We start from the raw sequence: 20,308 nt of genomic DNA, 5'->3' as shown, positions 1-20,308 counted from the left end.
TGATGTCATTGTCACGTGATTTGACGTCATCATCCCACGTGACATATAGCAAAAGATAGATTTTGGGACATACTATATATCCTGTAAGTTTCATTGTGATTGCTTAAATATTCTGGAAGTTACGGAGGGGGGCGGAATCCGCCCCCCCCGGTCTGAAAAGACCAAAAAAAGCCCGGTCTGAATAGGGTTAACCCAGGAGTAACGTTAATCGGCTTTCGAACAACCTGATCCAGTAATATACATATTAGCATGGAATTCTGTTTTTGTTTATCTATGTATCGTTCTTTTTATAGTAAGATCTTTTGATTACTTTGACGAATAGGCGGATCCAGAGGTGTTTCAATGGTGGTGGGAGGGGGGGGGGGGGGGAGAGATTAACCTTTCCAATTCTCCCTTTTTTTTCTTATAGAAAAATAGTGGATTTTCGGCCCGTTTGACCTTAAAAAAGAAGTTCTCTGCGTGTGTATCTCTTAGATCCGCGATTGCCTAGATCTGTTCAATTTTCACTCTCTACAGGAAGAGAGTTCCTTCGTTCAGCTCTATTACGTAGCTACAGAAAATGTAACGGTCGTGTTATAAGGTATCAGAAACTCCCCAAGATAGGAGGAAATTAAAATGTACACTAACAAGAAGTGCTGAACGATGTCCTTTTTGGACATTCTCTAACTTTCTCTACAAACTAATTAACTTTTTCTACAAACACGAGAAAGTGCAAAGTCTGTGGCATGCTCTAATTGCCACTGAATTAGCGATATCACAAGAAATCGACATGGACGTCTGATTTATCAGCTGCGATGAACAAATTGTTACGCAACAGATAAGTGATATTTAAGGGCCAGTTTGCATCTTACTCGTGCTTGCTTCGAAATATTTGCGGAGTAGTAGCGTAGTTTTGCACGTTTATAGGTCTGCGGTTTGTTTTTTCTGGTTCAACCATTAACGCAATTGAATTTTTTGCTTTCAGTTTTAGTGTGAAACGGCGAGCGCCATCTAAAGTTAGTTAGCCCCTTAGGGGCAGTGGCAGAGGTAGTGTCAGTGCTAGTGCAGTAGTGCCTGCATACACCTGATTGAAGAATCGTTTTTGATCCATGAAAGGCATAAACCATAAACGATGCGACCCAAATGTTAACTGGGAAATCAGAAAAAAATAATCGTCGTCTGTGACAGAATAAACATGACAATAAGACAGGTTGCATAAGTCTTGCTCTAAAGGCTCTCAAAGAAAAAATAGCTTGATTATCAATTAAAGAAATATTACTAAGCTTACCAAGGCTGTCTACCCCAAATACCATTCGGTCATATCGTCGCATGGTCAACGTTTCTTCGATTAGGTGTATAGATAAACTGAAAATGTCGGTGCATTTCTTGTCATTCACAAACTAATTTAAGTTCGGCAAATCTTAAGCTATATTAGCCGTGCTGTGTAGGGACAATTCTACGAACTCACTCCATCAAAGCTGTTGCCTTAAGATTCTGATTCTGCAATGCGTTGGCTGTTATCCTCCAGAACCAGCACTGTTTGGTCAATTTCCTGGCGGACAGACAACGTTTCATATCGAGGCTCATCTACCTTTTCAACTTCAACCTCTGTTTGGTCATTCTTTGCTTCCTTGCTCTTTTCTGGGAATAACGACTCGTATCGCGGCTCTTCCTGGGCTGGTGTCTCCTTCTGGACAACGATTTCCACGTGATCGGGCTGCACCTCTTCTTCCTTGCCAAGAGGTGTCTTTTTGGGCAGCTCACCCACGCCCTCATAATGCGGACCGTCGGAGGCGGCAGAGTTACCAGCAGCGCCGGCTGTGTTGATGTTCTGGGAAGACGACATGCTTGTCATGCCTATCTCAGCATAAGTTGGATTGGACACTCCGCCGGCTTCCACGTTCTCTTCAAAGGGAGCAAAGACCACAGGACCGATGTCGTCGTAGCCTTCCGCAGCACCGAATCCGGGATTTTCAAAGGCAGTTGTTCGGCTTTTCGTACGGTCGTCGTCGTCTTCTTTCACGTACGGTACATTGGCGGAGCGAGTCTTCTTGACTCTGAGAAGCGAAACAAGATAAAGAGAATAACGTGATTTGCTACGCTGTCTAACATTTGCACTGCAGACTTGCAGTCTTGCAGACGTCCATCCCGGTTAGCCTACTATGCACTCCAGTCTGCCTCCTTTTTACTCCGGTTAGCCCTGAATAGCACTTCGATTAGCCTGTTTACGGTTAGCTTTCAATAATGGTAATGGTAACACGATTTAGTATATACTCAAAAAATGGATAGCGTTTTTGGTGCGCGCTTATTGGCTACTCTAACTCCGAATGTCCTTTGCAATTCACCTCCGAGCAAGTCACGCGGGAAAACTACACTCGTTAACGGAATAAACTGATCAAAATTCATCCTTTCGGGCAATATTATCTCACTGTTTGAGTATATACTAAAACAACTATTCACCTGTTGGTGGCTAGTGATGGATATTGGCCGCGCCGCTTTGACGCTCGGTAAAAATCCACCACTAGCCACCTCCACTTCGGTGAATAGATGTTAAATATTCTCTTTGTCTGCAGTTGGAAAATGTCAAACACCAGATTTGATATCGAACTGAGTAAATAATACTGAATAAAATAATAATATTGAATTTGCAGTGCCCAAATTCCACGCGCACTTGGATATGCTCAAATGCCCATCACAACTAGAATACTTACATTCCTGAAATTCTTACCAACCAATACTAAGGCCCCGTCCACACTGACCCGGGTAAATGTGAAAACGGAGAAATTTGAAAACGCCGCGTAAAATGTTCTCCGTCCACATTAAACCGGGTAAATTTGAAAACGATACGCTTCATTAGTAAGTAAAAGTAAAAGTAAAGTCTTTATTTAACAAGGGGAGCACTAAAATAACATAAAAAATACTAACAAACCAGTGGCCCTCTAAAATTATTTACAATAAAATATAAAAATACACTATTTCACGCTCCAAGTCCAAACGCTCATTGGTGAGCGTTTTTGAAAAGCTCCGTTTTTGGTGACCGAGAACGCCGTTTCAGTGTGGACGGTTGGCCTAACTGGAGAAAAAAAGATGCGTTTTTAAATTTACCCGGGTCAGTGTGGACGGGGCCTAAGTTTGAAGCCCTAAATATCAGTTACAACTTTACTTAATTACGGAAGTTACGGCCAACTACAATTGGTCCGAAATGAGGTGAATATATTTTTTCCTTTTTCGTTTGAAAGGGGATATGATTTTGAATAATACTGTAGAAAGGAGACATTTAGTTCGCCGGCTGTTTTTTTAAATATTAAGTTGTTAATTAATTTTCAAATAAGGAATAATTGCACAACAAATCTATTTATTTCTATCAGCAGAATTAATTTTTAAACGTAAATACGAGATAGAGAAATGACTGTGAGCTGAATAGCTATTTTATTTGAAATGCGCTCCTTTGTTTCACAGGAACAGAAAGGAGTCTTGGGTAGGACTGAAATTGGGTAAGGAGAATCGTATATTTTAGTATGAAATAAAGAAGAGTGGCATGTATCCACCAAAATGCCGAAAAGTATCACCCCTCCGTAACGCGCACTTTAAAAATGCGGTATCACTTGATTTCTTCAGATTTCTTGTGCACTTGACCTCGAAATGATATAAGAAAATTCTAAACCGCAAGATATCGATTTTGTTTTTGCCTGTTCAAGTTTACAAAATTCACGAGGTATGAATGCGTTTAAAATTCTGCGCAGAAACGAGAAGCCAGATACGTTCTTACCTGAAATACCAGACAGTAAAGGCAGCAATAATGACGACTAATCCCACAGCTACTACAACTCCAGCAATTAATCCTCCACTTGATTTTCCGGTTTGTGGTGCAGCGGTAGGTTTTTCAACTGGTTTTTGCCTTACGGACTTAACATTTCCTCCAAGTTTACGTCCAATCTCGGCAGCTTTCTTCTCGGTCACTTCAGCGACGAATGTACTCGGCACCACCACAGGTTCACCATCCGTTGAAGTTTTAACCACAGCATACTCAACCTGGACTCCACCATCGACCTCTTTTGGATCCGTTGGCAAGTAGATGTCGTCAGGAGTATAAGGACCTCCTTGTACAGCGCGTTTGACGATGGATTCAGTGCTAATATAGTAAGAAAAAATACCCAAAATAAATTAATATGACTAGGAAGTAAGGTAAGTAGGTAGGTTGGAAGGCAGGTAGGAAGGCAAGTAGGTAGGTAGGCAGGCAGGTAAGTAGGTGGGTAGGTAGGTAGGTAGGTAGGTAGGTAGGTAGGTAGGTAGGTAGGTAGGTAGGTAGGTAGGTAGTTAGGTAGGTAGGTAGGTAGGTAGGTAGGTAGGTAGGTAGGGGGGAGGTAGGTAGGTAGGTAGGTAGGTAGGTAGGTAGGTAGGTTGGAAGGCAAGTAGGTAGGGAGGTAGGTAAGTAAATAGGTAGGCAGGCATGTAGGTAGATAGGAAGGTTGGTAGGTAGGTAGATATGCAGAAAAGTTTGTAACTTCGTAAGTAAGTGGGAAATACTCTAACCTTTCACCAGTTGAGCATTCTGGCGCCAGAGGATTTAACGCACATTCTTCATTGAGTGCTTCCACAATGCTGTTAATGAATTCTGTTATGTTGAACTAAAAAAAAAAAAAAAATGAAAGTAAAAAGTGTTTAAGGGTGGCAGAGCTCGACTTGGTCTTATTATAACTACTTGTTTCTTGGTCAGGTTGTATCGAATTTAACTCGATTATATATCCTGTGGAGAGACATTAGCTCGTTTTACGCTTAACAGCAGCTTGCCACTACAACGTTCAACATTGGATGCCAGCAATGACGGATAGAAACAACTACATTGCCCGAGGTTACATCGCATCAACGTTAAATTATATTGTGAAAAATGAGAACAGTATGTCGTGAAAAGGGCACAATCATGTCAATGTACTGAACGTCACTTGAACATCGGGTTTGCTGCAATGATAGCAATTATCTTTTTTGTTTGTTGCCATACGTGTACAATAAGCACTTAAAATGACTGATCTGTACGCAAGACAATCATTTATTTAAGAACTAACTAGGGCATGTTATAGAGTGTTACGGTGGCCATGTTGGAGACACCAGGGCAAACAATAGGATTAAGAAAAAAAAAATTCTCACAGGAAGGAAATTTCACTGTCTAGGAACACTATTGTGCCTGCCGTGACAATATTTAAAAACGCCCTATAGTGACCGGGCGAACAAGCTGAGAGTCGGTTACAATCATAGGGTCAATTACATATGAAGAAATGCAAACTAAATGTTGTTATAAAATGCCTTACCTCTTCCAAAGAAATTTCAAGAATCAGCTCGACCACTTCAGTCGCTGCAAAGGATAATAATAAAAATTAACCATGATCAGGCACTGGAGTACATATAACGCTCAGAATGAGCAGAAAGGCATCACGATTCGAAATCCTCCAAGATTCGACCATTTTAGTAAGAGAATTTTGGAGCTGGTTGGAATGTCACCTGATTTAGCTAACGCGATCCTGCAGGCAATGGCGGCTACGTGTAACATGGTTGCCTGTATCATTTTGCAGAAAACATTTTTTGTCCATCGTTAATTGGTCTGAGTAGGCCTGGTTCACAATAGGGACATAACAACATAACGACATGGACATCACGACATAAAGAAAAGTTCAGTTCTTTCCTTATGTCGTTATGCTTATGTCATTATGTTCCAACTATATATGTCATTTTGTTATGTTGTTCACACTGGTGACATAAAACATCAATGTGAGGCGTTTTTTGCATTTGCGTTACCTTGCTGTTATTTCGTTCTATTCAAGCGTCGTTTCCATGCTACAAGGTCACGTGACAACTAATTAAATAAAAATCCAGTAAAAATCAATTGATGAAATGACCAAGTTCGCCGCCGCCCCCAGACGGCACTATAAATGACAATCCAGCAGCTGGTATTCATGTGTCAGAATTTCGAGCCTCCATTCGTCTGAACAAGCTGCAAAGTTGCCACCAAAACTTTTCATGTCTACTAGGTCCCAATTAACATTTCTAGACTAGTGAATTTGCTTTCAGCAAAAAATTCACACCGGAGTACACTTGCTCCCAGACTACAATCTGAAAGTACAAAATCAAACTTACATATGTCTACGGAACAGTTGACACCACCATAGTACCCCTGACAGTCGCATTTGTATCCAGTACCAAGCATTGTACACGTCGCTCCATTCTGACAGGGATCAGGCGTGCAGTAGTCAACAGGGACAGTGGTTGGTACGGTCGTTGGTGTAGTTGGTTGGGTTGGTGGTGGTGTAGTAATTGGTGATGTTGAACAATCTTGTCCATCATCTACAACCGTCGGGCAGCCACACGTATACCCAGAGGGAATCGTCAGACAGAGATGAGTGCAATCACCGTTGCTGGTACGGCACGGATGATCATCTAAAGAAGAGAAAAATAATTGCGTTTAAACAGTGGATGTTAGGTCAGCCATTAATTATAATATCTACTAAACAGTGCTAATTATGAGAGGCGCGGTGGCCTAATGGTTAGTGCGCTGGACTCCGGATCGAACGGTCCTGCGACGGACTTACAGATTCAGATTTCAGATTCAGAGTTTATTATTTCACACTATTTACAAATAGTTTTCACTGTCACACACTATTTACAAAAAATTCATTAATTAAAATAAGGATCCCATCCAGAGGTGAGTAGAAATACTCCTAGTCGCTTCATGCTACGGAAACCGGAATAATCTCCGACCTGATGGGCAACTAGGCTCGAACGAAGGCTTTACATAAACAATGCTAAATTCCATTCTGTTGAACTAACCGTCGACAATAGCATGTATCTAACTAGTTAGGTCAGGAGCATATTTCAGGAGCATATTATGCTCTTGGTAAAGCTTAGTGATAAAGCTCATTTAATCCTATCTTTCCATCCCGCAATTGGCATTGTTGGTACTGTGTCCTGAATGAAAGAGTGCATATGAGAAACTTAACTAAGGATTAAAAAGTTACTACTCACTGTCTCGGGTAGGGTTGCCTTTTTTAACTGCAATTCCTCGGGGGTTATACGTCCCATGAAGTACAACCTCAGTATTATCATCATCAGATGCTGTCTTATTTGTCCGAAATACATATCCAAAAGCTATGTATTCAGTCCAGTACACGTATTGGTCATCGACAGCAACTCCAAATGGGCCAAGGAAAAGCCAGAAGTTTTGAATCAGTGTCTGGACAGTGCGGTTTGCAGAATCGAGATCAACGTAGAAAAGAGAATATTCTTCGTAGCTCACAAAATAGATTCGATTCATTTCTACATCCACTGTTAGGCCTTTGGCATCGACAGGGGCCCCGTACCAGGTCTCTCCCAAGTCAGCCACTGGACTTCGGTTTGATCCATCCATTTGTGCTCCTTCAATAACTCCTTCAGCCGACCAATACATAAACCTGAAAGATGAACAGATAACAGATAAATGTAGAAAATGTGTTTTGTTTTTCACAACATTTTGCAGTTTTGAAGGGAATAATTAATACTGCAATGATAATAAAGCTTTTACTCAACTGGTCAGGAGAAAATGTTGACCTATCCATTCTCAATAATACCGACACTAACCATTCAGAATCGAAAATGACGTTGCACTCAATAAGGATATGATTGATATCCTTTATCCACAAGCTAGTCGAGAAGACCATACTTTCTGGCGACTTTCAAAGCGTACCAAAACGCTAAATTTGGTTATAGGAATAACACAACCCAGTTGAAAACTCGTACGTTGACTGGTTTTTGGAGCGAGGCATACATCGTGGTACATAACGTGGCATTTAAGATCTAGCTTGTATGTTAATTTTATTAGTCCGATGATGTTATAGCTTATACCGAAATATTACAATTTATTTATCAAGATCTTCATTTGTGGTCTGAATTGTGAACTTATTCGGGTTATCCTTCGTCCTTTATGTACTGAAACTGTCATCAAGGTACTGGGTTTTGTAATGGGATATCTTGTGGAATTTATGGCGTGCTGGTATGACAACGAATATTGCTGTACAAGTTTATTTGTCAGCACAAATTAAAACTTGATGAATCTCTATACCAAATTTTAATGGCAAACTTAGGCTGTAACAAAGCGAGTTCTATTCTTACCCTCTGGTTGTATCCAAAGCAATGTCTACAGGCGCTGAAGACAGATTAGACACGAGCACCTTCCAATACTCTCCATTCAACTTCGAAACTTCGACTGTCCTGTTACCACTGTTTATCCAGTAAACATTTCCTCCCACAAGATCCAAATCGATACCCATGGCTGTGACATTGAAACGGATGGTTTCCTGGTTCGTGCCATCGATTTTAGCGCGGGCGACAATACCATGTGTAGGATCAGTCCAATACATGCGATCTTCGAATGGATCAAATGCCACACCAGTTGGACGCTCGATATTCGAAAACGGCAGGGGATTGAGGAGGTTTTCTGATAGATCTGAGAAGTATATTTTGTCGTGATCGATATCGGTAACAATGATGACGTCGCTAAGGGTGCCTGCAAGCAAAACCACGACAGTTACTTTGTTTAAGAAGATAGCAATCCTTCGAAACAAATCCTACTAACAAACAGAATATAAAAAGCGCATTTGTAGGAGAGAACCCGTTTGCTTTGTAGAGATGCGCATTTCCCGTTTATGTTGCCACTCTCTATGCTTTGGCCATTGAAGACAATTATCGATTGCGGCAAAGAGTAGCAGTTGAAAGACACGGTGATCTTAGGATTTTTTTTTTTTTTTTTTTTTTTCCGCCTATTTTCGTTACTTTATTATTTATTTTTCTTTTTTTTTTTTTTTTCCTCTTGCATGTATTTATTTATTGTAACTCTTCTGGGCCGAAAAAAAGATTGTTGTTGTTGTTGTTGTTGTTGTTGTTGTTGAGTGGGTTGGCTTCCGGATCAAGAGTTCCAGGTCCGTGCCAGGGTCGTTATGGGATGCGGTACTCACGGAAGTGAGCACCATAACCAATAACTATCTCAGTGGCTTCTCCATCAAAAGATTGTAAAAGACTATGTCTTTAGCTGCATTTACAATTTGTTTGAAAACTTTGATATATGTTTAATATTAAAGATGCTTACATGATATTCCATCTTCAGCAGTCTTCATTCCAGCTCCGCACATGCAAGTTCGGCCATTGGGTTTCAAGACGCAGAGCTGAGCACATCCACCGTTATTATTCTGACATGGAGATTGCACTGAAAAAAGAGTCAAAAGTCATAGTCATTCAGACAATCTTTCACTGAGCAAAACCTTGGCTAACGTTCGGGTTTGAATTTCATCATCATCATCATCATCATCATCATCATCATCATCATCATCATCATCATCATCATCATCGACCCTTACAATATAACGAACGGCCACAGCTTACTGTACAGAGAGCAATCACTTGCTCATTAAAACAAGGAATAACTAGGAATCTGATTTTAAGATTGAAATAGAGATGCCAAACCACCAGATAAAGTTAACAGGACTTCAGACCTAAAGTGTAGCAATATTTTCAAATTGCCCTAATTTCCTACAAGTATGCGTTTTGCCTGATGCTTAGTTACCTGGTATTTGAGTTGCCATTGAGTTGTACGCGTATATTCCTTTTGGTCGCCCAAAGCTGTCAGCCACCGTTTCAGCCGAAACGCTGTTACCTGTTACGTTTGCTTTGAAGACGGCTCCTGAAAATGATCCGTCGCCAGGAGCAGTCCAGTATAGTATGCCGTTCAACATCGCTAGACTTGATGGTTTGTGAAGGTTTCCAGAAAGCAGAGTGTGGATCTCCAGATCTGGACTTCCCAGGTCAATATACCGTATCACTTCATTGGTTTGGTCAGAAAAGTATAGACGGTTGTTAGACTTATCGAGAACCAGGTCAACAAACGTATCATCTCCAACGAAGGACAAATTTGCCAGGATCATTTGGTTTGTGCCATCCATATCCGCTCGGTATATTTGTAGGCTGTCTCCAACCGATGAATAATATATGTACCTGGGTATTACAAAAACAAAACCAATAGAGTCCAATCTGATTACGTTAATTCAAAAGCGTTCTGTGGAAGCTGCTACACTTTCAGCAATGCGCCAGTGTTAACTATTGTTGTATTTGGAAATTGAACCACAGTAAAAAAGAACACTGTGATTGGTTCAATAAGGAGCTCAAAATTTTCAAGTACAGTGACTTCTCAAACAAACCTTTCACGGAAGAACATTAGGCCGAAGGGCGTTACTACATTTTATACAACAGGAAACTGAATATGGCTCAGATCAAAGAAAATAGTCCTTTCACAGAAAATAGTCCTTTCACATCTATCAGTATGTCACTATTACGAAATCTGTCTAAAAATACTTTATTTATCTGTAATGAAAAAAGGGCAATATAATAAAAACTTAATTAACTGGGTCGTCTGGTTCCGTTTATGGGGATATTGGCTCTGCCAGTGTTTCTTCGATAGATCGACAATATCAATATATAAATGATCTTCATTTAATATTTGAATAAGTCTTACCCAGAAATACTATCCAAAGCGATCCCTTGTGGATACTGCACATCAACAAGAACAGCTTGATTAACGCCGTCAAGAGATGCAACTCGGATGTTATTAATATAATAGTCGGCGACGTAGATGGTCCTTCCAATAACATCTACTTCAATACCCATTGGATAACTAATACCTCTCACTACTGTTTCTTGTGAACTATTATGCAGGAAAGCTCGATTTATGCTACCAGAAAGATCCGTCCAGTAAATTCTTTTCTCTATTGGATCGTAGGATATCCCCGCTGGGGTGGAATCGATTGCAATCTTCAGTGGAATTATCTGTGCTGGAGACGCCAGGGGCAGAGGGATGAAGTAGCACAGTTTACGACCACTTTCGCAAAACAACAAGAAATCGTCTGCGTCTGCAATAATATTTAAATAATAATTCATATCATTTCAGTTGTGTCCTAACGATAGCTTTAAGGCAATGCCCCCCCACCCAGGTGATAGAAGGGTTAAAGATTTTCAGGATCGATGCTTGGAATTTTTCAGCACCAAGTTGTAAGGGCAAAAAATTTTGCCTTTGATTTATAGTACATAATGGAGACCTCGGTTGCATTTTAATGAGGAAAACCGTAATAATGATTATTTTAAAAAAGATCTCCTATTTTGAAAATACAAATGCAAATACAAGTGGAGTTTCTTTAGTCCACCTGCCAGTTAAGGGATGATCCTAATCTCAACCAACCGTGATTTTTTTAGCAATTATGTTGGTTTCTATTCATTTTCCTACTTATTTTTAGTCAAAAGGGTGTATAATGGCATGACATGCAAAATTTGAAGCAACAAACAGAACCACGTATTAAGGAACTGCCAAATAGCTTTGATTTGAATGACCAGATACAATCCAAGTACTCACCCAAACTTCCAGTCTCATTCGAACAAATGACTGATGCATCTTCGAAGTGGAAACAGTATTGGTTTGCATTCCATGCTGCGTGCTCACAATCTTCAATGGAACTTTCATTCCCCTCACAGTGAACATCGCTCAGCCATATGTGACCATTTCCTTCACCAAAAAGTGCATTTTTGGGAGCAGCAATGGCTTCAGGATACCCGAGTTGGTTACACACGACTTGTGCATCCTTTATGTCCCAAAAGTCGTCACAAACTGTACCCCAATGTCCATCGTGAAATATCTCTACTCTACCTTCGCCTCCTCTTATTCCATCTGCCAGTCTCAATTTTTGACCTGAAAAAGGATAAAATGCAATAAATATTACAATGCCAATAGCTCAGTTGGTAAAGCGCCTGGTTAGCTCAGTTGGTAGAGCGCAGGGCTGCTGTGCGGTAGGTTGTGGGTTCAAACCCCAGACCGGACCAACACTCAGGGTCTTAAAACAACTGAGGAGAATGCGCTGCTTTTGTAATTACATCGGCAAATGGTTAGATAGACATTCTAGTCTTCTCAGAAAAGGACGATAATTAAAACCATAGGTCCCGTCTCCTGTATCTTTACTCTTATAACAGGGGACGTTTAAGAACCCACGCACTATTCGCAAAGAGAAGGACACGAAGCTCCGGGTGATGTGGTCGATCTGGCCTTTGCAATTGTGTAGTAAAATTACAGTATGTGTAAAGCGCATCTGAACATAAACATATGAAAAATGCGCTATAAAAATGTATTATCATTATTATTATAATAGTAAAATAACGATCTTGTTGCTTCGTTTTGTTTGGTTAAGAGGGCCTTGCTGCATTCTCTTACATGTTTCCGTGAATTTTCAATTGGCATTTTTACTGGTTGTGTTTATTTCCAGGTAAATACATAGGACCTATGAAGCTTTGCAGTCTCCTTTAACTGTCGAAATATTTTACCTGGCGCTGTTACTGGTGTATATTTGCAGACTACTCCCACATCTTCACTATGCCTACAGTTGTGACTTCCCCATCCGCCGTGACGACACTCTGCGATGCTGAGTTCATCGCCGACACAGTGGACATCGTCAAGCCAAATTTGGTTCGGTGCAGTGAATCCGTCGTACCAGCCACAACAGTGTGTACTCCAGGCACCTTCTGTGAAATTCAGCATGCGACAAATGACGTTTGCTTCCTCGATTCCCCAGTAGTCGTCACAAATCGTTCCCCATGTACCATTAAGATACAGTTCCACTCGTCCTTGATTTGACGTCGTTCCAGAACGCAGATGAACCTTTAACTCTATATGAAAATGCAAAAAGATGACGGTTTTAAAGTCTTTAATTATTTGCAAAAAATGTTTTTAGTTCTTCTTCTGGTAAACGAAATAGATATTTGTAAGAGAAAAAAAATATTTAATTTCTTCGGTGTTAACTCACCTGGATGCGGTCCTGGTGCTAAAGTCGGGCCTTAAATAGAAATAAAATAGAAAATAAGCTAAGAACTGACCATGCTATCGAAATGTTACAGTGAAAAGGTCGTAAACATGCCCTTATATGTGACATAAGAACCAAGTTTACCACTTATGTCCAGGATTGAACACAAGTATTGTTTAATGAGTACTTCATGTTTGACTGTGTTCTTTGACAATTCCATATCACTTCATATTTGACAGATTTTGGTGTGTTTTGGTGAACTTTTATTAATGAGGACACTTTGTGATGCCTGTCATGAGGAACGTGCATCACATTTGCGTTCAATCCTGGACATATCTGAAGTTTATGACCTTCGTTCCCACGCGACACTCCCATAGCTTAGTGCTCATGAACGTCCAAGGGTATCTGGAAGGTCATCGGTTAAAATTTTATCCTCATAGGAAATTCGATTATTGGTATGATCAGAAGCACCAAAATGAAACAAGGATGTCGTGCACAAAGATCATGGTAAACATCTCGTCGCAAAGAGGGATAATATAAGGATAATCAGTCAAAAATATAATTATAACCTTGTTATTTACTATACTAAGAGAAATGAGAGACAATGAATGGGCACGGGGCCACCTCGATCGAGCAGCGGCCGACCGTAGCCAATGGCGCTATCTGGTTGAGGCCTTATGTGCACCCATGCACGAAGAGGAGTAAGTAGTAAGTATTTACTGTACTTAAACAAATGCAGATCAGTCAACCCTTGCAAACTCGCAAACAAACAAGCAAGTCGATGTTAAGAATGTAACTAAGAAACTCCTTGAGATTGTTGTGAAGAATGTGAGCGCTGCTCTTCCCCCTTTTAAGGCATTAAAATGCCTTAAAAATATAAGACCAAAAGAGCAAAAAATATATCGCCCTACCCACGTCCTCTGTGAAACGACAAAAGGCTCACTTTCACTGTCCCTCGTTTTTCGAGAACGAAAGGGCTCAATGTTACTTCGTACAGCCCTTTGAACACCTTTGGATCCGCCATTCCTTCTTGAAATAATATTTGTCAAGGGAAATATTTACCTTCAGTTGGTGGAATGGAATTATTTCTGCACACAACTCCTGCGTCTTCAAAATGGCTACAATCATGATTGTCCCATCCTCTGTGACGACAAGCAGCGATGCTTTGCTCATCGCCACGACACTTGACATTATCCATCCAAATGGGAAATGATTCATTTCCTGGACCGAAGTAATCCACTCGGCTGGCTCCGGAAAAGTTGAGCATTTTACAGAGAACTGAAGCTTCTCTTATACCCCAGTGATCATTGCAGACTGTTCCCCACCTCCCAAGGTAATACACTTCAACACGGCCCTCATTCGACGAGTTCGAACCACTAAGACGCACTTTCAGATCTGCAAAAACATATCAAATGTGGGTAAGAAAGTTAGTCAGAAGTGAAAACTTGACTACCGGTAATAATAGTCTATTATATTTTTTTATTCCATATACGGCTTTTATCCGATTAAAGCTTAACGCCAGGCCAGGGTATTGTCTTCTTTTCTAACGCGTGGAATAAAGTGCAATTTTCTGCATCCAGTTGTGCATCATAAGATAACTGTTCTGAGTAAATCACTGGTGATTCCCCTCTACTCGTTTTGAATTGCTTACATACAAGAAGAAAACATAAATTGTTTACCTGGTACAGGTGGTGGTGGCGGTTTTGGTTGGGTCGCTGAAAAAAAGGAAAAGAACAGTCTATTAGTAAAATTATGCACGTAATTATTTAAAGGTAAGGTAAGAATTCAGACTCATATTTGGAAATTTTCTAATTTGGGAAGGAGGATACAACAATTTGGGAAGGAGGATACAACAAGGCTTTAAGTGCAACAATGAGTATCGACGTTTGTTAGCTTTCATGTTTCTACCGCACGCAGCCAAACAGACTAAATGTAGTTTGTAAGCTTCCCACAGCCCCTCTAGATGAGATGACAAAGTTAGAAGAGCGAGATACCGTCCTACAGTTTCCAATCCCTTTTGGCGGGGTCAAATACGTTCAAGAGATTTAAATGGCTTATTACCGTTACTGCAAGTCTTATTTCCAGGTAATAATTCCACTCCATTTGGACATGCGCACTTGCTTCCTCCACCGGGAGCCAATAAGCAGAGATGGCTGCACCCGCCGTTATTAATGCAACACGGCGAAGGCGAAACTTAAAAGAAAAGATTCGTGTTAGTCACAGGAATCAGGAGTCCCATACAAACTTACATTTACCTCGGGCAGTGTTTGTTGTTTGTGACTATACTAAGATTGTGCACAATATTCCCCTGGGATTGGGGGATTCCCAAGTGACGAGGGTGATCGCTGCACACTTCTTAAACTAAATGACACTTAGAAAACAAACAATGACAGGAACAAAAATTGTCAGAGAAGAATGCATTTGGCTCTGAATTGCCGTCATTAACAATTTTGCAGATGTTACTGATATAAAATTTTATAATTTCATGAAGTAGCCCCAGGCACTTATATATGCGAGGCCAACACACCCCTAGGACAACTAGTTAACTACATATACTGTGTGTAGTACTAGTAACAAAAATAGCAAAAAGATTTGCAGTCGTCCACTGTCACGCATCCATTAGTAAACAACATTTATTTTACACTATCGATTCCTATTCAATAGTTAACTCCTTATGTGTCTTCGATATTTTTGGCCTGGATGAGCCCAGAAAACAAACCTATAGAGTTTACATTGTCTAACATATACAGAAAACGACATGCTTTAATTCAAAGCTATTTACCAACTGGTTGCCTTGACTTGTCAGACACCACGACACCTGTCAGATAGTCATCTGTGAGATGACCGAAGTTAAAATGCATTCCTAAAGACTGCGTTGTGTTAAACCACTGAATGCTGTGACTGTTCCTGTCCGCCCAGTATAGAGTGTCACCATATAATGCCAAATCGACTGGATGTATGTTCTCGTTGATGTATTCCAAATTTGTCTTGTTGTTTCCATTTAAGTCTGCGTAATCGATGTAATTATCGATACGATCTATCCAGAAAATGCGCTCGGGATCATGCTCATAGTCAATGACCACGCTTATGGGGAAGAATTGATACCACCAGTCATATCCAAACGTAACCACAATCATTCGATTGTCACCCGTTAGATCTGCTCGTTCTATTCTTGGAAAATCAAATCCATAGTCTGTCCAGAACATGTACCTTGAATAAAATAAAATATAATATCGTTACCCTCTTTTCCACCTGAACACATTTAGATCAGCTTTGACGAACGTAGGAAACGAAGGTCAATTCTTGATGTTCCGCAGCGGGGTGCTCTGAAATGAACCATGTGCCACGCTCAACAAGGCACATGCAAAGTCGTTGTACGGAACCAAGAGAATATGAAGTATACTTCATATTTTCTTGACGATACTTTATAGTACCTATAAAGGTTTTGTTAGGTAGCGCTTTTTTGTACCGTCGTTTGCTTCAAAAATCTTTCTAAACTGTCAGGAAACCAATCCAGTGATTGGATATTTAATTTTCATTAAAATCACTATCGGTGCAAGCAAGGACAGGTTTTTATATTTGGGGCAACTTTTTGTTTTTTGAGCAGTTTCTTGAACGAAGATTTTCCCAGATTCTCCGATCATTTTTCGGACTTTTCCGAAGAAAAACGAAGTCTTCCAACGAAGTTTCGAATATGTTTGAACTCACTCACGCGACGGAATATCTTGATAAATCAATATTACGCTGCGGTCGTGATATTTTTGGCACCAAAACGTGGAGGGGCTAAGCCCCGCCTCCTCTCCAAAACAATTGTTCGTTTGGGTGGGCTACACCCCCCTTTGCCCCCCTGCTCCGCCGCCTATAAATTATTGCTGTCACACCAAAGCCATTAGGCCTAATGGTGGACGTCCTGTGACCTGTTTATCCATAGGCTCAAGTCTTGTCTCTGTTTGGTTGGCTATAAAGTTTAGGTGTTTTCTACCCCATTAAACCTAATTTATTAATTTTACTCCATTTATATGTGATTGCAGTGCTGACACTTTGCGTCTGTCACGTCAAGTACAGACTGTATTTGATAATGATAACTCACCCACTCTTTGGATCTACAGCTATACCCCGAGGGCTGTACAAATCTGTTGTAAACAGCGTCTTTCTGGAGGTGCCGTCAAGGTTGGCAACTTCAATCCTCTCAAAGATGAAATCAGAGAAGTAAATCTTCCCACACATCCATTCAACGGCCAGTCCGTACACTTCTCCCAGGTCGTCTCTTATAATGACCTTTATAAATTAATAAAAGGACTGAACAAATAATACTGAATGTTATTCAGAAGAGTGCGTGATAAACTGAAATGATTAACTGAAGTTATGTCATCATTCACAAGACACTTATGGACATCGTTAAACTGCAGTGTAATTGATATTAAATTAATTGCAGTAGCAGTAGCAGCTAAGGGTGCAGTTGCGGTATCCGTAGTGGTAGTGGCAGTGGTAGTGGTGGTGGTGGTGGTGGTGGTGGTGGTGGTAGTGGTAGTGGTAGTAGTGGCAGTGGCAGTGGCAGTGGTAGTGGTAGTGGTAGTGGTAGTGGCAGTGGCAGTGGTAGTGGTAGTGGTAGTGGTAGTGGCAGTGGTAGTGGTGGTGGCGGTGGTAGTGGTAGTCGCAGTGGCAGTGGCAGTGGTAGTGATAGTGGAAGTGGTAGTGGTAGTGGTAGTAGTAGTGGTAGTGGCAGTGGCGGTGGCAGTGGCAGTGGCTGCCAGTGGCAGTGGCAGTGGCAGACGTAGTGGCAGTGGCAGTAGTAGTGGCAGTGGCAGTAGTAGTGGCAGTGGCAGTGGTAGTGGCAGTGGTAGTGGTGGTGGCAGTGGTAGTAGTGGCAGTGCCAGTGACAGTGGTAGTGGCAGTGGTGGTGGTAGTGGTAGTGGCAGTGCAATGGCAGTGGTAGTGATAGTGGAAGTAGTAGTAGTAGTAGTGGTAGTGGTAGTGGCAGTGGCAGTGGCAGTGGCAGTGGCAGTGGCAGTGGCAGTGGCAGTGGCAGTGGCAGTGGCAGACGCAGTGGCAGTGGCAGTGGTAGTGGCGGTGGTAGGGGTAGTGGCAGTGCAATGGCAGCGGTAGTGATAGTGGAAGTGGTAGTAGTAGTGGTAGTAGTAGTGGCAGTGGCAGTGGCAGTGGCAGTGGCAGTGGCAGTGGCAGTGGCAGTGGCAGTGGCAGTGGCAGTGGCAGTGGCAGTGGCAGTGGCAGTGGCAGTGGCAGTGGCAGTGGCAGTGGCAGTGGCAGTGGCAGTGGCAGTGGCAGACGCAGTGGCAGTGGTAGTGGTGGTGGCAGTGGTAGAAGTAGTGTGAATAGAAGGCATCTGAATATAAACCTGTGTTTGATGTATTGAAAGCACTGAAGATCGTGCCATAAACTCACTAGCTTAACGAACAAAGATGTTTACCTCAGTTTCACCAGTAACTAAACTCATTCTATTTATAGTCCACAGGGCGTTGTCACTCCAATATATCATCCTCCCCCGATAATCTATGTCGATTGCACCACCCTGGACAAGGTCGGACTTCACTGTCTTTAAACTGACGTACGTCTGGTTAGAGGATTTCAGCTCAATGCATTTGATATTATGTTCGTCGATGAAATAGAGACTGGGATCTTCCGTACAGCCAAATACATCTAGAAAGGCAAAATGACATTTCCAAATATATAGATGTTGATTTATTGGGAAGGGTATATAAAAAGTTTTTTGACAACAGAATTACTGTTAGTCAAATAAGCGAAAGAAGAAATAGAGCGGTTTTCACTTAATTGTTAAAGTAATTCGTATTTGGTTTGCTTTTCGTTTGCTTTGGCTTTGTAATTGGCGAGAGTGGTTAATTTGGTTTTGGTTTTAAGACATTCAATCGGAAATTGTCGATGAACAAGGATGGCAGGCCTTCGTGGCAGGCATCGAAAAGGGAGGGGAACGGAGGAAACGGGAGGGAGAAAGAGGAAGAGGGGTTGAGAGGGAGGGGATGGTTTAGACTAGGAAAGGTTGAAACAGGTAACAAACGATAAACTTACAAATTAATCAGGTTATAAAGATGCACTATCTGAGAATGTTTTGTAACTTACTGGAAATATGAGTGCTCTCATTGCACGGTATGTCAGGTTCATTGACGGAGCATGCGCATTTGTAACCACCAGGCTTAATGATACAAAGATGACTGCAAACGTCTACACATGGATGATAACCTAAACAGAAGAAAATATAGACTGATTAGTGCATGCAGTGAGGCTTGGCTAACATATTTATAGCGATATTTAGAAGTTAGTTTGAAATACAGTTGAACCCCGGTAACTCGGACTCTGAAGGGAAACGAAAAACAGTTCGAGTTAGCGAGGTTTTCGAGTTAACCGAGTAAAAGTGACTGAAAAGTAGGTCCAGGGGAAATGGAAGTTAGTTCGAGTTAGCGGGGTTGTTCGGGTTATCCGAGTTCGAGTTACCGGGGTTCTACTGTATCTACTAAAATCAGCTTATCTTACATAACTAGCATAGGTGGGAAGAAGACTTACATAAACCCTCTACTTCAAGACGCATTTGGCATTGCTGTCGAAACCCCCTTAGGCTGCATGTAACTGCCTACTATAAAAGATAAGGCTGCACGCAGTCTAAAGTGCCCTGGATGAGAAACATTCATGAGAATTTAACATGTAAACTGGTTCAGTATTTAAATAAGGAGATACTCACTGTTTTGGGTAAAGTTGCCTTTTTTAACTGCAATACCTCTGGGGTCATACGTTCCATGAAGCACAAGACTAACATCATCATCATGTACAGTCTTACTTGTACGAAACACCATTCCATAAGCTATGTACTCAGTCCAGTATACGTACTGGTCATCGAGAGCAATTCCAAATGGACCATAGAAAAACCAGAAGTGTTGTATCAGTGTCTGGACAATGTATGGCTGATTGCCGAGATCAATGTAGAGAAGAGAATATTCGTGATAGCTAACAAAATATAATCGATTCATTTCCACATCCACCACTAGACCTTCGGCATCGACAAGGGCGCCGTACCAAGTCTCTCCCAAGTCAGCAATTGAACGTCTGTTTGATCCATCCATTTCCGCTCGTTCAATAACTCCTTCAGCCGACCAATACATAAACCTGGACAATGAACAAAATGCAAGTAAATCATGTCCATTTTTTTAGAACGGCAAACCTTAACAGTGTAATGATAATCTTGTACTCATTATGCTAAGAAACGGTGAAGTATTCCGGTTTAACATACATTCGTAGTTCTTTCAGTCGAACAATCGACCCACCTACATTATAAGTCATAGCTAAACTTACTGGTACAACAAAAGACAAAACTATCAGCTGGACTTAACCGAAGTCAATCGTCGAAATTCACTTGAGTTAAACCCAGTGTAAATGATTTAAAGCAATAGCTTCTACTTATTTGCACCACTGGTCCGACGGATAACATAATAAGGTTCGACGTCTGA

General features: G+C 41.2%; 1 protein-coding gene across 2 annotated transcripts in view; it reads right to left on the bottom strand.

Annotated features, from left to right (window-relative positions):
- Positions 1–138: 138 nt before the first annotated feature.
- LOC144662169 (uncharacterized) overlaps positions 139–20,308 on the bottom strand; it is a 54,286-nt gene continuing 34,116 nt past the window's right edge. For both annotated transcript variants that reach the window (XM_078522933.1, XM_078522925.1), the window contains exons 31-51: positions 19,546–19,967; positions 18,930–19,049; positions 18,262–18,491; positions 16,924–17,111; positions 15,616–16,043; positions 14,895–15,026; positions 14,513–14,548; positions 13,896–14,228; positions 12,837–12,866; positions 12,358–12,699; positions 11,399–11,731; positions 10,508–10,901; positions 9,563–9,990; positions 9,089–9,205; positions 8,116–8,509; positions 6,994–7,418; positions 6,109–6,408; positions 5,286–5,329; positions 4,513–4,607; positions 3,749–4,111; positions 139–2,036 (exon numbers count right to left, since the gene is read on the bottom strand). In XM_078522933.1, coding sequence (XP_078379059.1) covers positions 1,466–2,036; positions 3,749–4,111; positions 4,513–4,607; positions 5,286–5,329; positions 6,109–6,408; positions 6,994–7,418; positions 8,116–8,509; positions 9,089–9,205; positions 9,563–9,990; positions 10,508–10,901; positions 11,399–11,731; positions 12,358–12,699; positions 12,837–12,866; positions 13,896–14,228; positions 14,513–14,548; positions 14,895–15,026; positions 15,616–16,043; positions 16,924–17,111; positions 18,262–18,491; positions 18,930–19,049; positions 19,546–19,967 — 5,725 coding nt within the window. In that variant the 3' untranslated portion in view covers positions 139–1,465. The remainder of the gene's footprint in view (positions 2,037–3,748; positions 4,112–4,512; positions 4,608–5,285; positions 5,330–6,108; positions 6,409–6,993; positions 7,419–8,115; positions 8,510–9,088; positions 9,206–9,562; positions 9,991–10,507; positions 10,902–11,398; positions 11,732–12,357; positions 12,700–12,836; positions 12,867–13,895; positions 14,229–14,512; positions 14,549–14,894; positions 15,027–15,615; positions 16,044–16,923; positions 17,112–18,261; positions 18,492–18,929; positions 19,050–19,545; positions 19,968–20,308) is intronic.

This window comes from Oculina patagonica, chromosome 1 (assembly GCF_052425735.1).
Source record: "Oculina patagonica isolate OP01 chromosome 1, crgOcupat, whole genome shotgun sequence".
NCBI lineage: Eukaryota > Metazoa > Cnidaria > Anthozoa > Scleractinia > Oculinidae > Oculina > Oculina patagonica.
This window is presented reverse-complemented; position numbering and strand designations above follow the sequence as displayed.